This window comes from Hippoglossus stenolepis, chromosome 20 (assembly GCF_022539355.2).
Source record: "Hippoglossus stenolepis isolate QCI-W04-F060 chromosome 20, HSTE1.2, whole genome shotgun sequence".
Classification (NCBI taxonomy): domain Eukaryota; kingdom Metazoa; phylum Chordata; class Actinopteri; order Pleuronectiformes; family Pleuronectidae; genus Hippoglossus; species Hippoglossus stenolepis.
This window is the reverse complement of record NC_061502.1, coordinates 309,881-329,081: the sequence shown is the minus strand read 5'-3', so window position 1 is coordinate 329,081 and position 19,201 is coordinate 309,881. Positions and strand designations below refer to the sequence as shown.

The 19,201-nt window shown below is 41.1% G+C and overlaps 1 protein-coding gene across 7 annotated transcripts in view; it reads right to left on the bottom strand.

Moving 5' to 3' along the window:
• Positions 1-2,088: 2,088 nt before the first annotated feature.
• Positions 2,089-19,201, bottom strand: part of cenpe (centromere protein E) — a 37,078-nt gene continuing 19,965 nt past the window's right edge. For 4 of the 7 annotated variants that reach the window (XM_035143986.2, XM_035143985.2, XM_035143984.2 and 1 more), the window contains exons 30-49: positions 18,788-19,021; positions 18,392-18,625; positions 17,995-18,228; positions 17,628-17,837; positions 17,240-17,473; positions 16,851-17,084; positions 16,458-16,685; positions 16,061-16,294; positions 11,286-11,366; positions 11,009-11,203; positions 10,717-10,926; positions 10,000-10,212; positions 8,297-8,500; positions 7,079-7,255; positions 6,804-6,904; positions 6,381-6,478; positions 4,771-4,906; positions 4,335-4,681; positions 3,572-3,610; positions 2,089-2,292 (exon numbers count right to left, since the gene is read on the bottom strand). In XM_035143986.2, the coding sequence (XP_034999877.2) occupies positions 2,207-2,292; positions 3,572-3,610; positions 4,335-4,681; positions 4,771-4,906; positions 6,381-6,478; positions 6,804-6,904; positions 7,079-7,255; positions 8,297-8,500; positions 10,000-10,212; positions 10,717-10,926; positions 11,009-11,203; positions 11,286-11,366; positions 16,061-16,294; positions 16,458-16,685; positions 16,851-17,084; positions 17,240-17,473; positions 17,628-17,837; positions 17,995-18,228; positions 18,392-18,625; positions 18,788-19,021 (3,729 nt within the window). In that variant the 3' untranslated portion in view covers positions 2,089-2,206. The remainder of the gene's footprint in view (positions 2,293-3,571; positions 3,611-4,334; positions 4,682-4,770; positions 4,907-6,380; positions 6,479-6,803; positions 6,905-7,078; positions 7,256-8,296; positions 8,501-9,999; positions 10,213-10,716; positions 10,927-11,008; positions 11,204-11,285; positions 11,367-16,060; positions 16,295-16,457; positions 16,686-16,850; positions 17,085-17,239; positions 17,474-17,627; positions 17,838-17,994; positions 18,229-18,391; positions 18,626-18,787; positions 19,022-19,201) is intronic. The other 3 variants (XM_035143989.2, XM_035143988.2, XM_047338048.1) reach the window with 3 other exon arrangements.

The following is a 19,201-nucleotide window of genomic DNA, read 5'->3' as shown; positions in this document are numbered from 1 at the left end:
TTTGGAAACAATCTGCAACCTGAGGAAGAAGATCAGTGTGACCCTGACTGTCAACATTCCACTTTACTGAGGCTCAACTAAAATCTATGGGTGAGAAGGACAGGCAATTGTGTAGAGGATACTCCCACTGTTGGATATAATGAAAAAACACTGCCTCTTTTGTTACTTTTAGAAGGCCTTCTTTTGACATATACAGTGCATCCGGAAAGTATTCACAGCGCTTCACTTTTTCCACACTTTATGTTAAAGCCTTATTCCAAAATGGATTAAATTCATTTTTTTCCTCAAAATTCTACATACAATACCCCATAATGACAAAGTGAAAAAAGTTTGTTAAAAATGTTTGCAAATTTATTAAAAATAAAGAACGAATATATAACATGTACATAAGTATTCACAGCCTTTGCTCAATACTTTGTTGAAGCACCTTTGGCAGCAATTACAGCCTCAAGTCTTTTTGAGTATGATGCTACAAGCTTGGCACACCTATTTTTGGGCAGTTTCTCCCATTCTTCTTTGCAGGACCTCTCAAGCTCCATCAGGTTGGATGGGGAGCGTCGGTGCACAGCCATTTTCAGATCTCTCCAGAGATGTTCAATCGGGTTCAAGTCTGGGCTCTGGCTGGGCCACTCAAGGACATTCACAGAGTTGTCCCGAAGCCACTCCTTTGTTATCTTGGCTGTGTGCTTAGGGTCGTTGTCCTGTTGGAAGAGGAACCTTCACCCCAGTCTGAGATCCAGAGCGCTCTGGAGCAGGTTTTCATCATCTCTGTACATTGCTGCATTCATCTTTCCCTCAATCCTGACTAGTCTCCCAGTTCCTGCCGCTGAAAAACATCCCCACAGCATGATGCTGCCACCACCATGCTTCACTGTAGGGATGGTATTGCCCAGGTGATGAGCGGTGCCTGGTTTCCTCCAGACATGACGCTTGGCATTCAGGCCAAAGAGTTCAATCTTTGTTTCATCAGACCAGAGAATTTTGTTTCTCATGGTCTGAGAGTCCTTCAGGTGCCTTTTGGCAAACTCCAGGAGGGCTGTCATGTGCCTTTTACTGAGGAGTGGCTTCCGTCTGGCCACTCTACCATACAGGCCTGATTGGTGGAGTGCTGCAGAGATGGTTGTCCTTCTGGAAGGTTCTCCTCTCTTCACAGTGCAACACTGGAGCTCTGTCAGAGTGACCATCGGGTTCTTGGTCACCTCCCTGACTAAGGCCCCTCTCCCCCGATCGCTCAGTTTGGACGGGCGGCCAGCTCTAGGAAGAGTCCTGGTGGTTCCAAACTTCTTCCATTTATGGATGATAGAGGCCACTGTGCTCATTGGGACCTTCAATGCTGCAGACATTTTTCTGTCCCCTTCCCCAGATCTATGCCTCGATACAATCCTGTCTCGGAGGTCTACAGACAGTTCCTTGGACTACATGGCTTGGTTTGTGCTCTGACATGCACTGTCAACTGTGGGACCTTATATAGACGGTGTGTGCCTTTCCAAATCCTGTCCAATCCACTGAATTCACCACAGGTGGACTCCAATCAAGTTGTAGAAGCATCTCAAGGATGATCAGTGGATACAGGATGCACCTGAGCTCAATTTTGAGTGTCATGGCAAAGGCTGTGAATACTTATGTACATGTGGTTTTTTCGTTTTTAATAAATCTTAGTATATTTTGACTTATTATCTTGTAATTTTTGAGGAAAAAAATGTATTTAATCCATTTTGGAATAAGGCTGTAACATAACAAAATGTGGAAAAAGTGAAGCGCTGTGAATACTTTCCGGATGCACTGTACCTCTGGTTCAGTCGGCCCATAAAAATGTACAGTGTATGTTTGCTAAAGACATGATCACATTACTTTTCCTAATTATTGTTTATGTTTAAAATCATACTGTCATGAATATGTCACACAAATCAACATAATCAGGCATATTAATCATTGGAAACTACTTAATTATGTACACACATGGAAATGAATTACTTTTTCAGTCTTCGTGATATTTTAAAGGCTCAGTCTTTCCCAGTGTTTCCATTTCTATTTGGGTTTATTGGAAACAAATTCACTGGGTTAAATATGTGAAGGAGACAACAGATGTTGGTTATTAAGTATTACTAACCTTTATTATCTAAATTGAAAAAAGACAAAAACAAAAGCAATACACAAAACAGAAATTATGACTAACACGTAGGCTTTTAAAATATTACAAGTGATTTTACTGTGTTTTACACATGTCCTCTTGTTTTGGAGACTGAGGCCACCACTCGTCCTTTCTGGCTGCATCGAGACCTGCAGCTGCATCTGCAACACACCAGACTTTTATCAAACCAATGAAGATCAAGTAACAGTAGATAATAAAAGTTTTTTAGTGGCTATGATGATCATGATGGTCTTAAATTAACCCTGTTTCACACCTGAGCGTCAAACCAGCTATTAATGTAGCAAACAGCCATCAGAGTGTGTTTTATCTGACTGCAGTGTTTGTTGTTCATTACCAGTTAATAATGTTGATACAAAATCAATATATTACATTTATTATGATATCAAAAGACTAAGTACCGCACTTACAGCTCATACTGCAACATAAAGCTGCCTCTCCATCAATTTTATTTTCCACTTGTTGGACATCTGAATAAAAGGACTAAATAAGCCACTGTAAAGTGAAACATCCTGAATGTTCACTGCGTTTTGTAGCCTCACTGCAGACATTAGCATTGCCCTACTATGAACTGACACTTTAATAATAGTGTAAAATAAAAAAAAATGGTAATAAAAATGGTCAACATTCTGCCTTTGAAACAAAAAGTGGCTGAACATTTTATAAGCCCTAGGTTTGGATGTGCTGGAAAAAGATAGGGATTTTAGATGCAGCGACTGTAATATGGAAACCAATCAAACAGGAAATGCAATATACAATATTGTTAGGAAAGACAAATTGATCAGAAATATCAAAAGAGAACTGATGAGCATTCAAAAGCAATGTTATATCCACTTATTCTAAATTACTAGTATCCAACTCACAAGTTGAGATGGTTCAAATCTTAGTATATTTTGACTTATTATCTTGTAAAGTTCGTTTAATGTCATACTTCTGACTGGTGTCATGATTATGTATTTGTTGTATTTAATTTGTCCATCCTTTTTATATCAGCAAATATCAGAAAGACAAGAGTGTTCAAAGCACCACAAGAGCACAAGAGTGTTTAAAATTATCACACAGATGAAGCAGCACCTCTCAAACATTTTCATTTCAAACTGTATATTGGAACATTTATAGAAGAGGATTCATTTCAGGACTGTTGCATTAGACTGCTTTGCTTTTAGCTACTGATACATGAGCGATTGGCTCAGTTTTGGCTTATGATATTATCATTTAGTTAAATGATGATCCTGCTCAGCTGACAGGCACAGTTTGAATGAACATCACCAGTTTGCTCAGGCTCATAAAAAAATAGAGTTCAACAGTTGAGGATGGTGCTGATTCATGTTCTAATGGAAAACTGATAAAAATCCATCACCCCAAGCTTCTGTCAGTGCAACCCCAGTTACCCTCAACACAGTGTGATATTGCAGCAGTTACCCCTCTCTGCGTCTGGAGTATCAGGAACATGGGAAACCTCTGGCAAAACAAACAGCTTGAGTGTTCATGATGTACAAAAACTCTTAAAGGGATAGTTCGCCCCAAAATATGGCACTCCATCTACTCACCACTATGCTGATGGAGGGGTGGGTGAAGTGTTTTAGTGAATAAACTTTTGGAGTTTCAGGGGTAAACAGCCAAATCCAATACAATTGAAGTAACTGGTTACTCCTTCTAAAGAACCAAAATAAATAATAATAACATGCCTCCATACTACTTGTGTGGCGTCATCCACGTGTCTGGATGCCGCGACATTCAAATTCGACTCGAAACAGCATCCACAGACCACAGATATCCTCCTCGGAGCCACGTTCACATTCGTACGCACACACTGAAGACAAGCTGCATCCGCTAGTATCACTACTTCCAGTAGTGGACTTTTAGGCTTAAAACTTGGTGTAAATGAAGCTGAGTCGACACTTTATGACACCACACGAGCAGTATGGAGGCATGTTATGTTCTTTTCTTTGTGTTATTATGTCTGAAGAAGGAGTCACCAGTTACTTCAATTGTATTGGATTTGGCTGCAACACTGTTTACCCCTGAGACTCTTGTTTTGTGGACTCAAACACTTCACCCACCCCTCCATTGGCATAGTGGTGAGTAGATAATGAGTGAATTTTCATTTTTCGGTAAACTATCCCTTTAAAAAGGAGTGTGGCAGACAAGCTACACAAAAATGTAGTTGACATAAGTTTTCTACCTGGAATGGTGCCAAGGCTGGAGTTATCAAAGAATTGCTTGGGACAGGTTCTGGACAGCAGGTCCGAGCTCCCACCCACATCAAAGAATCTGCTTTTAGGGGAGTCGAGCTGATAGACCTTTGGAAAGTCCATCACCTTCCTAGGAGAGTCTAGGATCTTCCTAGAAGTAACCAGAAACTTCTTAGGTGAGCTGAGGAAGCTGGAGGAGTCTGAGGTCTCTTGTGGGCCCCTCTTGGTAGTAGTGCAGGGCGATGAAGGCTTGTCCACTTCAACTTTGCTCTTTGCCTTCAGATTGATGGCTCGGCTCTTCCACTTGCTAATCTCTGTCTGCTGAGTGGACACCAAGCTGTAGTGAGACAGGGGCAGATGTCAATATGGATTTAAGAGTCATCGAAACTATCTGAGCAGTTCCACTGTCAGACTGGTTGTACTTACCATTCCAGCTCCGTTATTTTAAGGCAAAGCTGTTTGACTTCCTTCTCAAGTTTGGCCTTGTCCAGCAGAATGCTGCTCTTGATCACCAAACCTCTGGGGTTGGTCAGTTTAGTGTGAAGGTCCTCACCCTGCAAGACTAAATTTTTCACATTTTCCATTTAACCAGTCTTCCTCTTTAAATAGGTACAAAAAAAAAAAATCACTTTAGTGCTGCATTTATCACCTGCAACATTAAACGATTCAAGAGGCTTCATTTTTCGTCATGTGCACTTTAACTTTTGTGTCAAATTACTGTGGCACAAGGAATTAATTTTACAAGCTGTTGTGTCAAATGGTAGAAAAGAGGACTTGGTACAATTACTCTATTCACACCTTCATGATATTTGTTTTGTCAACATGTAGTTTTAACTCAGGTGATGCTACAGTGTAGCCCAGATATTGGGCAGATGGCTGCACACCACTGTGTACTGACAGCACAAATTTATATTTGTCAACCTTTTTCAATGTCCTCTTCATAGGTCTTATTGGAGCCTGCATGTCTCGGCTGCACATGTGTTTACACATCCAGCAGACACAGAGTAAGAGTGTAGAGTCCTATTTGTTGTAAAAGGGTTATAAGAGGACTCATGGTGTGTCTGTCAGTAAACCTCATACACTCAAATCCACATATAACAGAAACATAGTAAAAGGACTGAATTAATGTAACACTTGTCCAGTCTTAACCACTGCAAGCACATGTCGCATTCACACATACATTAATACAGTGCTTGTGTGAAAGGAGTGTGTGGAGAGAAGTATCAGCTGAATGTGCTTCACGGTGACTTTTAGCTCGTTGCTCATCAGTTCGTTTTACTTTAATCTCACTGTGTCGTTTCAAAGAAACAGCTGAAAACATCCTCTGTCCATAACGTGCTGATTTCTGCAGCTAGTGAATCCAAAGATTGCATTGCTCTGTAAATGTTTTTTTTTTACTAATAAGCTCACCAGGGGCCTGTACTAGAAAAAAAGCGAGTTTGTCATTTCTACGATGCGTTTTTGTTATCCTGCTCCACTTCACCTAACATCGGCCATCTTAGATAATCTGTGCTACGAAGCTGGTTATCAACTGTCTCAGTTAACCCTGCTACGAGTGCTTTCATGTGACAGAGGTGAAGTTGTTAATTTTGAGCAACATTGTATGAACAATAAATAAAGTTCTCAATATAAAATGAGAAGAAACAATAAAATCTGCCAGTAGAATCTGTAATAGCAACATTCAAAAGAGACTTTCAAGTGAAATGTTATCACATAAGAAAAAAAAACAGTAGATATAAATGTAAATCTTTAAAGCATAAAGTTTAAGGTAAAATTTTGCAGAGGAATTATATTAAGGTCATTACTGAGTAGTAGTTTTTTCTTTGATGAACAAACTATTATGAAAATGTGTTGCAGATAAAAAAAAATTGTAAAAGTTAAACTCTGTCCATTTGTGAGAATCTCTGTTTTAGAACCACCGTGTACACATGAAGTCATGAACAGAAAAAACATTCAACTTAAAAAAGAACACTGTCACTACCTGAAGCTGAGAGCTACAGTTGAGGTCTAAATACATTTTCACACTTCTGACTTACATGACTCCTCTCCCTGCTGTTGTATCCTCCTCAACGCCTCCTTCAGATTCCTTAATGATTCTTCCTTCACGTTCAGCACTGTACTCATTCTCTGGATCCTGAGAAGGAAACACTCTGGTCACAACATTCAGCCACAGAACAAAGAGCAAAGTACAAATAACGCTCTTATGTGTCGTAATTGAGGAAGGATCACAGCTGAGAATTTCATTTGACCTAAATGTGTCGACTGTCAACAGGCAAAATCAGCCTTTTTAAAATAAAGGGATAGTCCCTCCACTATATGAAGAAAATAACTAAAGAATATTACAATAACACATTAGGTTCAGCCAATAAATAAGACCGAACAGAATAAGAAGAAAAATAGAATGGTACTTGAGAGAGCGTTTAAATACCTCCTTGGTGTAGGTAACAAAAGGCTCTTACTCTTGTTGGTGTTTATCAGATGCTGAACTCAACTCCACCTCCATTTTGAACAGTTTAGTCTGGAGATTTTCCAGCTCAGCAGCACTGGGTGACGCTCTTTTCTGATAAGGAAAAGACAAATACAATATGAGCTGCTTCATGTGAGTCAAAGAACCAACATTTAAACATGTAAACAAAAACGACTGCAATAACTGAGCTCAGAGTCTGATATAAAGGTAAACAAACCTCTTCAGCCATAGAAAGGCTGCTATTTAGTCCCTACAGACAACACAAACCTCAGACTCTTGCAGTTTGCCCCTGAGCGTTTGGATCGTCTTCTCTTTCTCATCGGTTTGCGCACAGCTGTCCTGCAGCTCTGTCTGCAGAAGCTGAGTGGCCTGCTTATGGCTGGACAGCCCGTTTTTGGCCTTGATCTGAGCCTCCTCCAGCTGCTCATTTTGTACATGCAGAGCCTGGAACACAGAAAAAGATGTCACTAACTGTTGGACAGGTTTCCCTCTGAGATGGACACTGTAAGAAGAGACAGGAAAGGGATATAAGAAATTAAGAGATCTGTACGAGCTAAGCTACTATGTCCCATGATAGCAGCTAAAAACAACAACGCAATTGTCCTCACAGGGTGTTCTGACTCCCTTCGGTATCTGTGCTTCTCAGACCCAAGCTCACTAGTTCCTACTAAAGCAGTGGTTCTCAACTGGTCTGGCTTCGGGACCCACCATCACCCCTTAATGACAAGCCGCGACCCAAATTGAGGAACATTTTCAACTTCTCAAATTTATTTGATGAAAAGATGGTGCAGTTTGAACCTGAGATAGTACAGAATATCAGTATGCCAACACAAAAAAACAAGTTTAATGATAAACCAAAACGACCAGCAGGTGGCGATGCTAGAGAGGGAAATATTCCCTTTTACACTCAATTAGCCGCATTTGAATTAAAAACCAAAAAGTGCATCTTAAGGACACAAGGTAATACAAAATACATAACAATTCAGTAACTTCAGCCTTTTTTAAACAGACTCAACAGTGCTTTCGTGCACAAACATGAAATAAAAAAGTCAAACTACTGAGAAGTAGTTTCAAAAAGACTCAAATTATGTAGCTTTAGCTGAGAATACTCACTCACTGAATCTATGACAACCAACAGTGCACTATGGAAAAAATTCAGTGAGTAGCAGCTTTTATCCACAAACTCAAAATAAATTAAACAAAAAGTGCAATTCAAAAAGATTCATGCTCAATTAGCATATGAGAACCAACTTTGCAGGTGTTCTTCTATGCTGTGAAATGGCGAGTGTCTATTAGCATTACAAGGCATTAACGCCAAATACTGTTAAGGAGTGTGAATAGATGGCACTCCGCTGCATAAAAAAATCCCCTTCAAAATAAAAGCACAGGATTGTTTTCTTAAAATTCTTTTTTGCCCAGGCAAAGTACCACCAGTTGAGAATCACTGTGCTAAAGGTGTCAATATCAGACATCAAACAGACATACTTTGACTTTTTCTTCAGTTTGCATGAGTTGAGTAAGAAGGTTCTGGTTGTCCTTCAGCAAGGAGATCTCTGATTTCAGAGGAGCTCCCTCAATCGCCTGCAGCAGAGTGGAACTTTTGCTTTTCTCCTCTCTGAGCTGAAAACGAGCCTGAGCCTCCAGCAGCTTCAGCTCTTCACTCAGAACACTCTGTTCAGCAGTGATGCCCTGTAGGAAGTCCATTGACAATGACATTAGGAAGACAAGAAATAGCATTGTAGTGAACATTTGATGGAAAACTGTTACACTTCGTTATTAGCTACACCACATTTAAAAACACAGGAAAATTAATGGATTAAGATCTTTACTATACAATTTAAAATAGCAGTAGTTGTGAGCAACCATATCAAAGGTTTTCAATAACTGAACTGAATGAATGGATCCTATTTGCCGATAAATCCTAATAGTTCCTGGAGAAATGCTGGACATCTCCTGAACAGACACGTCAAGTTTCCTTCACAACTGATGACAATCAGAAAAATGGCTGAACTGTTGAGTGTGCACTTTAAATGCTGTACACTTTGCGATGAGTAAACCAGTGTGTGAATGTGTGTCACTCATTCTCGAAACAGAATGAAATGATCTGCAGTGACTGTGCTAGGCTTTGTCAGGCCTGAAACCGGCTCTCAGCTGCTCATGGCTTTAATTTGGGATTGAGCTAATTGGGTATGGAGATGTTTCCTTCTTTTAACACTAAATGCTAGAGCCCACAAATTGCCATTTGTGTCTATAGTCCCATACACACCCCGTATTAACATGTGGTTTTCGTGATCTGATCACAAAAGGACAGCTCTAAGTGCCAAAGTGATTTACATAAAATACAAAAGGCATCATGACAAGTTGTAAACGCAACAATATAAGAAAGCATTTAAAGATAAATGAAGACTTAAATACAAAATAGAATCAATAAATAGAATAAGATATAAAGAGTACAAACCGTGTAGTATAAGAAATTTGTAAATATTTGATTGAATAAAATGCCGTGGCAAACAGGAAAGTCTTCAGCATAGATTTAAAGGAACTAAGATTTGCAGCTGACCTGCAGTTCTCTGGGAGCTTGTTCCATGAATGTGGAGCATAGAAACTGAACACTGCTTCTCCAAGTTTAGTTTTGACTATGGCGACAGAAAGCAGACCTGTTCCAGACAACCTGAGGGGTCTCGATGGGTCATAATGAAACTGGAAATACGTACACATACCCCTGCTGTAGGCTTCATTTAAAGTGAAGAAACCGGTAACAACAACAGAAGCGATTTGCTATACCTTGTGGCGTTTGTGTTATTTTTATATCTTCTTTTTCTCCTTGCTTCTTCCCGCCATGCAGTGCATCTTAGCGAGCTGATGTGATGTACGTGTATATTTACATATAGGGTGGGGAAGTGAGATCCGATCCGAGATCGTGGGGTCACATTTTAATGCCAGGTGTGTCACACTTTTGTCACAGTGAACTTTGAATTGCTGTGTTGTTGAAATCTGCTATACAAATAGTATACTTGCATTGCCTTACATAGAGGACATACAGTAGGATCTTTACCATATGTGTACAGATATTTTCAGCAACTTTCCATAACATGTCTTCAAAACTGGAGACATCCTGCTCACTAACAGACAACAGATCGCCCCTCCTGCCTGTGGAAGTAATCAAAGAGGTGAATATTGAACACTACCTGCAGGATCATCTTCTTGCTGTGGGCCAGGGCAGCTCTGCGGTTCAGCTCACAGCTAAGGATGCTGTCGAGCTCACTGAAGCTGATTGGCTGGGCGCTTATTGCGCCCTGTAGCTGCTCCTTGAACCTCTCCCTCTCTGTGATCTCCGCTGACAACTCATTGGGATGAGAAGCCACATTGTCCAAGAACTTCTCCAAAATGATGGACATTTTCTACAAAGCCAGCAGAGTTGTTATGAGATTTCAGTACATTAATGTTGGAGAGATGGATATAAACATAACCTTAGTGAGTAATGTGTCATTGAATCCTCCACCTGCTGGAATTTATACTTCAAATTGCTCTGGATAAAACCATTTACTAAACTATATTGTCGCTCAGTAGAGTGTTTACCTCTGCAAAGGCCCTCATGAAACCACATTATTTACACTAAATTAAAGTAATCCATCAAAATCAAGTAAACCCCTTATCTTGCCATGTTAGAGCAATTCAAATGATTTTCTGGATCCATCTCTTGATCCAGATCCGCACCAAGATTTTGTGGGTTCTTCCCTGACTTGAAGTTTTGTGTAAATCAGTCCAGTAGTTTTTGCATAATCTTGCTTACAAACACACCAACCAACACACAAATGGACAGGGGTGAAAACATATGCTCCTTTGTAGAGGTAATGACTGAATTGGAAAGCAAGCATTTTGCAAAGGCTGGGACACATTCTCACCTGCTGGTAGAGCTGCCGCTTGTCCAGTAGATCAGCCAGTCTGTGTTCCCACACAGTATGGAAGTCCTCGTCTTTGACAGAGAGAATGGGTGCCTGCACTCTGCACATCAGCACATCCTGCAGCCGCCTTTCCTCAAAAACAGACAAGTCTTTCTTCACCAACTCCTCAAACCGATTCCGGCAATCCTGGGCCTTCACCTGTAGGCACACCTGAGGAAATGATTTACTGGTTACTACTTTATCAAGAGTAAGGCCTACATCAAATTTCAAGTGGACAAATGTTGATATTTACTACAATGTTTCCCAGAGTCTGAACCGTTTCAAGTCCTAGCTGACATATGGCAGTGTAGGCGCTCATGGTGGCTTTTGGAAGAGAGGTCAGATAACCATGGTTCAAGGCACTCTGCACCCTCAAAACCTTGTCCATGGGTGTGGAGATGTATTTGGAACACGTGTCTATAAAGTGCTGGAATCCTCTGAAGGTCTCCTGCAACAAGTAGAGGTAGAATTATTCAATTATTTGTCTGCCTTTCACCTGCTGATGAATGCACATTTAGAGGTAACATTACCTGAAGCTGCCTGGTGGAGTCGTTCAACCTTGATGACACCGTCACGTCGACTCCAGTGGAGCCTCGATCTTCACTGAGCAACTGAAAGAAAAAAAAAAGACTTGTAAGTAGGCCGGTCCTCACTAGCAACAAAATGAGAACGACACACCATTCACTCTGTGTATAAATGTCTCTTACTAAAGCTGCTTCATTATTGTTGAGGAATTTTTGACCATCCTCACACATTACTGTATATGCCACTGTATATTATGTATATTGTATATTACACTATATCTGTAGAGGAGAATAGTGTCTGTCTAATTCCACAGATACTCCCTTCTCTCTCTAAGCAGTACCAAAGGTCAGGTTATAGATTAAGGGCCAACCAACAGTGCATTGATGTGTCTACGTTGAGAGACTTTCATATCTAACTCAGACAGAGAGGCATCAACTTCAAGTCTCACCAACAAGCACTTTTTTTGTTCTATGAAGGGCAATTCTGGGTTCAGCATCTTGCCAAAGGACACTTCGGCATGCAGATGGGCAAGACTGGGGATCAAACTGCCGACCTTCTGGTTGGAGGACGAAAGCTCTACCACTCAGCCACAGCCGCTGGATGTGCTGTTAGAATGGGTGACGCAAGTAGAGGAAGATATATGGGGATGCTGTGGGAGACATCTTCAGACTTGGGGTGACAATTGCTTATGTTACTCTGTTAGCGTTTGTATATTTTTCCACCTTCTGGTCTCCTCGATGCATCAAGTCTACATTAAAATCTAGAGTTCTCCTTTGACCAGCTTCCAGAAAACTTCCATAACAATTGTGTTTCTAATTCAATGCTGCTTCAGAGTAAATCTGGGAGGGGCGGGGAGGGATGGATGGATGGATGGAGACAGATCAACAAGAAGTAGTATCACAGTACACTGTCATGTCAGAGTGACTGGGACAATTTCAGAGACAAAAACATATCTAAATGGTTTTTGATTGTGTAAACAAGGGGCTTTGTTCCGGGCTGGGTGCTGAACCTCCATACCTTTATGGCACTGACCAAATGGGTTAGACACTAACAAGCTCAGAAAATGCCTCAACTCCAAATGTCAATACCCAAGGAATAAACCTCATCAGCATCAGTAAGCCAATGAGTATGCAGCATGGTTGGGCCAGGATCTAATAATGTTGGTGATTGGTGGTCTGTAATAACAGCTGTAGAGTATGTAGTATGTACACACTTAAACATGAATGGAATAAACTTCAGAAAAGAAAGTTGCTCTGTTTTTGACTGCAAGAAAAAGGGACCTCAGATGTCTTCCTTAGTGTTCCAGTTGCATAGGTAATGTTTAGCTAAATTAAAATTCAACTTGTTAATAGTTGCTGAGTAAATTTAATCTGACGGATTGAAGGAAATCATGAAGCTGAAGAGTTGAAACAAACTTCACTTCAACATCATCATGGTTAACAGGTTTCTATTTTGCATATAAGAGAACTGTAAGTGTGTGAAAATGTCAAGGAGCTGAAAAGTAAAACTTAAGATCTTGAAATGTTGATGCTTTTTTCTAAGTTGGTTTAGGAAACCAATATTGAAGTCAAGGTATCAGTAACGGTATTAAATGTTACCATACGCAGCTATTATTATTATCATCATCATTTTTAGAGAACTTCTCATCCTCATCCCTTTGATTGTTGCACTTCGAACAAATCACTCACAACAGACAAACCACATATCTAAAAAGGTAAATACAATAGAAAAACATTTCAAAATTGTTTGCATGTTTACTATAAACGGTTTGCATGTCTTGTCTGCATGTCGTTCTCCAGTAACCTAACCCAAAATGTATCAATCGTCAGATCCATTTGCTTTCCAAAGAAAATTTCAAAATTAAATGCAGTCATATCAAGTTTTGACTGCATGAAACTGGTTTGCACTTTGACCTGCAACAGGATATGAGGTCATATTGATGATGTGGGTTATAAATAAATAAATATCTTGTTAAAATGGATCATCATATTCTGGACCGATCCGTTATGGCTGCTCGGCTGGTTGCTTGTCTTTGTCTGTGCATATGACCTATAGGTTTGATTTAGTCATCCTTCATCCGGCGCACCAGTACATAAAAGCTCCAAGCTCTTTGCATCCAGTTGTGTTTTTCCTCTAACTATCCAAAACACTACGCCATATTTTCTCATTCATGCATAAAGGACCTAGGACCTACTGGGTCCCTACCCCACCCCCACTAATACCTCCTTATGCGTATTGAGTAGTGACCCATTGCTATAGCACTGCCCAGACACCTTCACCCTGTTCAGACCTGATACTAAAATCTGTACTAAGTGATCATATCACAAGTGGTCAGTGCTAAGTACAGGTCTGAAGGCACCCCAATATGATCACAAAAACACATTAGGAGGTTGTCTGGGATTCAAGGGGCTACATTCTTTTCAATGTGTGACTGAAGGCAAATCCGTCCTGGGCCACATATGAAGGGCCGCCTGCTTAGCTGATGTCTTCAGGTTAAACTTATTTTTAATCTTTTCAGTGACCATAACTTGATTTTGTTTATAGCCACAGTCACACTTTCAACACTGACCAACAAATAGTGATTGATGAAAGAATGTACGCTGCTACTAAGAAATATTTGACGCGTACATTCTTTTATCCCTCCTAAATCGGCTCACTGTTTTTGGCCCAATCCCATTTCACCACTTGGCCCTACCCCTGCCCCTTGTTTCTGAGGGTTATCTTGCCCCTTGAAACGGAACAAGAAGGGGTAGTGGTTTAAATCTTGCCCTACAAATTGGGAAAGCCCTTCAAGAAGCTGTTACATCATCAGTAGTTGTCGCTAAAACAGACGAGACAGTTTTGCCGGAGATGTCATTGTAAAAACATTGTTGAGATCTTGAATAAACCAATGCTATTGCTTGCAGTTACTTAAGTGACAAACCTATACTATCCAAATAACATCTATGCTAATGCAGGTGAATCAATGACACTTGAAATTGAAAAGCTTGGACGCTCTGCATTATTTCATGTATGAATCAAAAGCACACAGCTGTAGGCTGCTAGCAGTGGTCTGTATGCAACCCTGCCAGGATGCTTTGTTATTAGAGGAGCAGTTCAGTTAAGTAACATCGCTGCTATAAGTGGGTTCAATCAAGTGCATCGTGTTTCTTCAAATAGGGGGGATGCAAAATGACATGAGAAAATACGGGATTATAATATTTTTTGATATTTTCTTACACTTAAAGTTGCAGTGTGTAGAATTTAGTGACATAAAGTGGTTGCATGTTGCAGCTGAATACCCCTCACCTCACCCTCCCCCCTTCCAAACCTGAAAGAGAACCTGTGGCAACCTTCAGTTTCCATAAAAACTCAAAGGGTGTTTAGTTTGTCCAGTCTGGGCTACTACAAGAAACATGGCTGCCTCCATAGAGAGGACCCCCCCTGATGTAAATATAAAGTATTTCAATATAAAGGGCCCATTCTAGGGTAAATAAAACAATTTGTATAATTTAGATGAGCAAACACTTACAAACAACAACATAACTAGGATTATTTTATATTAAATTTCTGTCAATAGATCCCTTTCACCTAAATCTTACGCACTGGACCTTTAAGTATTGCATGTTACTTATAACTTGCTGATGTTTTTTGACTCTTGCTGTTGTAATACTGCAAATTTTCCCCATTGTAGGACAAATAAAGGACTTCTTATCTTATCTCAAGAGCAAAGGACATTCTTTTGAGGATGATAATGTGTGTATTTTGGCCAGAGAAGACAGATGGTTTAAAAGAGGAGTGAAAGAAGCCATCTTTTTCAACCTGGAAAAAAACACATCACTCAACCGGAGGTGGTTTAGGACACCAACTTTCAGCCACCTACAATGCTGTCCTAAATTCTCTCCCCAGACAGCTCAACATCCAGTCACACCCCAACTCCTGTGACACCAATGACTCTCAATATAGCAGGGTGGGTCTACAACTTACAGGTATCAGCCAATCACACCTTGACACAGAGGACCCTAATGACCCACAACTGTGGGGGAGTCGACAACTTGCCTGTTTAACATAACGACTCTCAACACAGGTACAGACCCACGGAGGTGAAATACCTGAAACCTCCCATTAATCAGTTAGAACTGAAGATGGATGAGAGGTCAAATGTCTTCAAAAAACACAAGCAAGTCCAATTGCCTACATGAACTTCTGAAGATACCATTACATGGTATGACTGACTTCACAGTCAGGCTTTACAGTACAGTATATTGCTATACACATTTTCATACAGTGCATCTATGGGCTGCCCTTTTTGAATGAGGAGTTCAGTATCTTGCCCAAGGACACTTCGACTAGCAGATTAGGAAGACTGGGATCGAACCGACAACCTTCTGGTTAGAGGAGGACTGCTCGACTGACTATCAACAGAAACGTACTATCTCCATCTTGTTCTCCATCTCTGCTCTGAGCTGCTGGTTCTCCTGTCTCAGTTCCTGCAGTGTCTCCTGCAGCTGATTCCTCTCCTCACAGAGAGACATCACCCTGCACAGCAGCTTCTCCTTCTCCTCAGAAAGCTCTCACAGAGCAGACTGTCTCTCTCTGGATTGGTGCTTTTCACTTTCCCTTTTAAAGTCTTCAGCTGGGAGAAAGCCGCAGTCACAGGGCTCATTCAAAAGTCTCTTTAACTTTGACTTAAAACTAATTATAATCCACATATCCTATCACACCTATTATTACACATACAATATACAAGCGGGTGTACATAATATTTCATTTTATAGCAGTTAAGTTATCTCTCACTGACCTCACACTGCAGTGTCTTCATCTTGTCCTCCAGCTCTGTTCTGAGCTGCTGCTTCTCCTGTCTCAGTTCCTGCAGTGTCTCCTGAAGCTGATCCCTCTCCTCACAGAGAGACGTGACCCTGCAGATCAGCTTCTCCTTCTCCTCAGAGGAGATCTGAAAGCTGGCTTCCTTCTCACAGAGCAGACTGTCTCTCTTCTTATCAGTGCTTTTCACTTTCTCTGTTAAAGTCTTGACCTGTGAGAAAGCCGCAGTCACAAGGCTCATTCAAAAGTCTCTAACTTTGACTTAAAACTAATTATAATCCACATATCCTATCACAACTATTATTATACATACAATATACAAGCAGGTGTACATAATATTCCATTTTATAGGAGTAAAGTTATCCCTCACTGACCTCACACTGCATTGTTGTCATCTTGTCTTCCAGCTCTGCTCTCAGCTGCTGGTTCTCCTGCCTCAGTTCCTGCAGTGTCTCCTGCAGCTGATCCCTCTCCTCACAGAGAGAAGTGACCCTGCAGAGCACCTTCTCGTCAGAGGAGCTCTGAAAGCTGGCTTCCTTCTCACAGAGCAGATTGTCCCTCTCTGTTTGAGTGCTTTTCATTTTCTCTTTTAAAGTCTTCACCTGTTAGAAACCCGCAGTCAGAAGGCTCATTCAAGTGTCTCTTTAACATTGACTTAAAACTAATTATAATCCACATATCCAATTACAAGTGAGTTTTTACGTACAATATACAAGCAGGTGTACATAATATGCTGTTTTATAAAAGTAAAGTTATCCCTCACTGACCTCACACTGAAGTGTCTCCATCTTGTCCTCCAGCTCTGCTCTGAGCTGCTGCTTCTCCTGCCTCAGTTCCTGCAGTGTCTCCTGCAGCTGGTCCCTCTCCTCACAGAGAGATGTCACCCTGCAAAGCAGTTTCTCCTTCTCCTCAGAGGAGCTCTGAAAGCTGGCTTCCTTCTCACAGTGCAGACTGTCTTGCTCTCTTTCAGTGCTTTCCAGTTTCTCTGTTAAAGTCTTCACCTGTGACAAAGGCAGCAGTCACAAGGCTCATTCAAGAGTCACATCAACTTTGATTAAAAACTAATCCAAATGTCCTATTACAACTGTTATTATATAAACAATATACAAGCAGGTGTACATAATATGCTGTTTTATAGAAGTTATCCCTCACTGACCTCACACTGCAGGGTCTCCATCTTGTCCTCCAGTTCTGCTCTGAGCTGCTGCTTCTCCTGTCTCAGTTCCTGCAGTGTTTCCTGCAGCTGGTCCCTCTCCTCACAGAGAGTCATCACCCTACACAGCAGCCTTTCCTTCTCCTCAGAGGAGCTCTGAAAGCTGGCTTCCTTCCCACAGAGCAGACTGTCTCTCTCTGTTTCAGTACTTTCCAGTTTCTCTGTTAAGGTCTTCATCTGTGGGTAAGGCCGCAATCAGGCTAATTCAAGAGTCCCTTTAACTTTGTCTTAAAATTATTTATAATCCAAATATCCTATCACATCTGTTATGTTACAATATACAAGCAGGTGTACATAATATGCTGTATTATAGAAGTTATCTCTCACTGACCTCACACTGAAGTGTCTCCATCTGGTCCTCCAGCTCTGCTCTGAACTGCTGCTTCTCCTGTCTCAGCTCCTGCAGTGTCTCCTTCAGCTGGTCCCTCTCCTCACAGAGAGATGTCACCCTGCACATCAGCTTCTCCTTCTCCACAGAGGAGCTCTGAAAGCTGGCTTCCTTCTCACAGAGCAGACTGTCTCTCTCTGTTAAGGTCTTCATCTGTGGGTAAGGCCGCAATCAGGCTAATTCAAGAGTCCCTTTAACTTTGTCTTAAAACTATTTATAATCCAAATATCCTATCACATCTGTTATTATGTTACAATATACAAGCAGGTGTACATAATATGCTGTATTATAGAAGTTCTCTCTCACTGACCTCACACTGAAGTGTCTCCATCTGGTCCTCCAGCTCTGCTTTGAGCTGCTGCTTCTGCTGCCTCAGCTCCTGCAGTGTCTCCTGCAGCTGGTCCCTCTCCTCACAGAGAGATGTCACCCTGCAAAGCAGTTTCTCCTTCTCCTCAGAGGAGCTCTGAAAGCTGGCTTCCTTCTCACAGAGCAGACTGTCTCTCTCTGTTTCAGTACTTTCCAGTTTCTCTGTTAAGGTCTTCATCTGTGGGTAAGGCCGCAAATTAGGCTAATTCAAGAGTCCCTTTAACTTTGTCTTAGAACTATTTATAATCCAAATATCCTATCACATCTGTTATTATGATACAATATACAAGCAGGTGTACATAATATGCTGTTTTATAAAAGTAAAGTTATCCCTCACTGACCTCACACTGAAGTGTCTCCATCTTGTCCTCCAGCTCTGCTCTGAACTGCTGCTTCTCCTGCCTCAGCTCCTGCAGTGTCTCCTGCAGCTGGTCCCTCTCCTCACAGAGAGATGTCACCCTGCACATCAGCTTCTCCTTCTCCACAGAGGAGCTCTGAAAGCTGGCGTCCTTCTCACAGAGCAGACTGTCTCTCTCTGTTTCAGTACTTTCCAGTTTCTTTGTTAAGGTATTTATCTGTGGGGAAGGCCGCAATCAGGCTAATACAAGAGTCCCTTTAACTTTGTCTTAAAACTCTTTATAATCCAAATATCCTATCACATCTGTTATTATGATACAATATACAAGCAGGTGTACAAAATATGCTGTTTTATAGAAGTAAAGTTATTCCTCACAGACCTCACACTGAAGTGCATCCATCTTGTCCCCCAGCTCTGCTCTCAGCTGCTGTTTCTCCTGCCTCAGTTCCTGCAGTGTCTCCTGCAGCTGATCACTCTCCTCGGAGACCGACATCACCCTGCACAGCAGCTTCTCCTTCTCTTCCGAGGAGCTCGGAAAGCTGTCCTTCCTCTCAAACAACAAGGCTTTCCTTTCTTTTTCAGCATTCTCTACTTGCTCCGTAAGAGTCTTTATCTGTTTAAAAGGCAACATATCAACTACCAGTAAGTACACCAACAAGTATTTTCAATCAACCACCAGAGCTTTAATGCTTCCATTAACAAACTCCATGAAAATGCAAAAGTGAATCCAGTCATCAGTTTGTCCATCTCTCAATTGTCTGACTTTATTACACTTCCTGTGGCTCTCAGCATC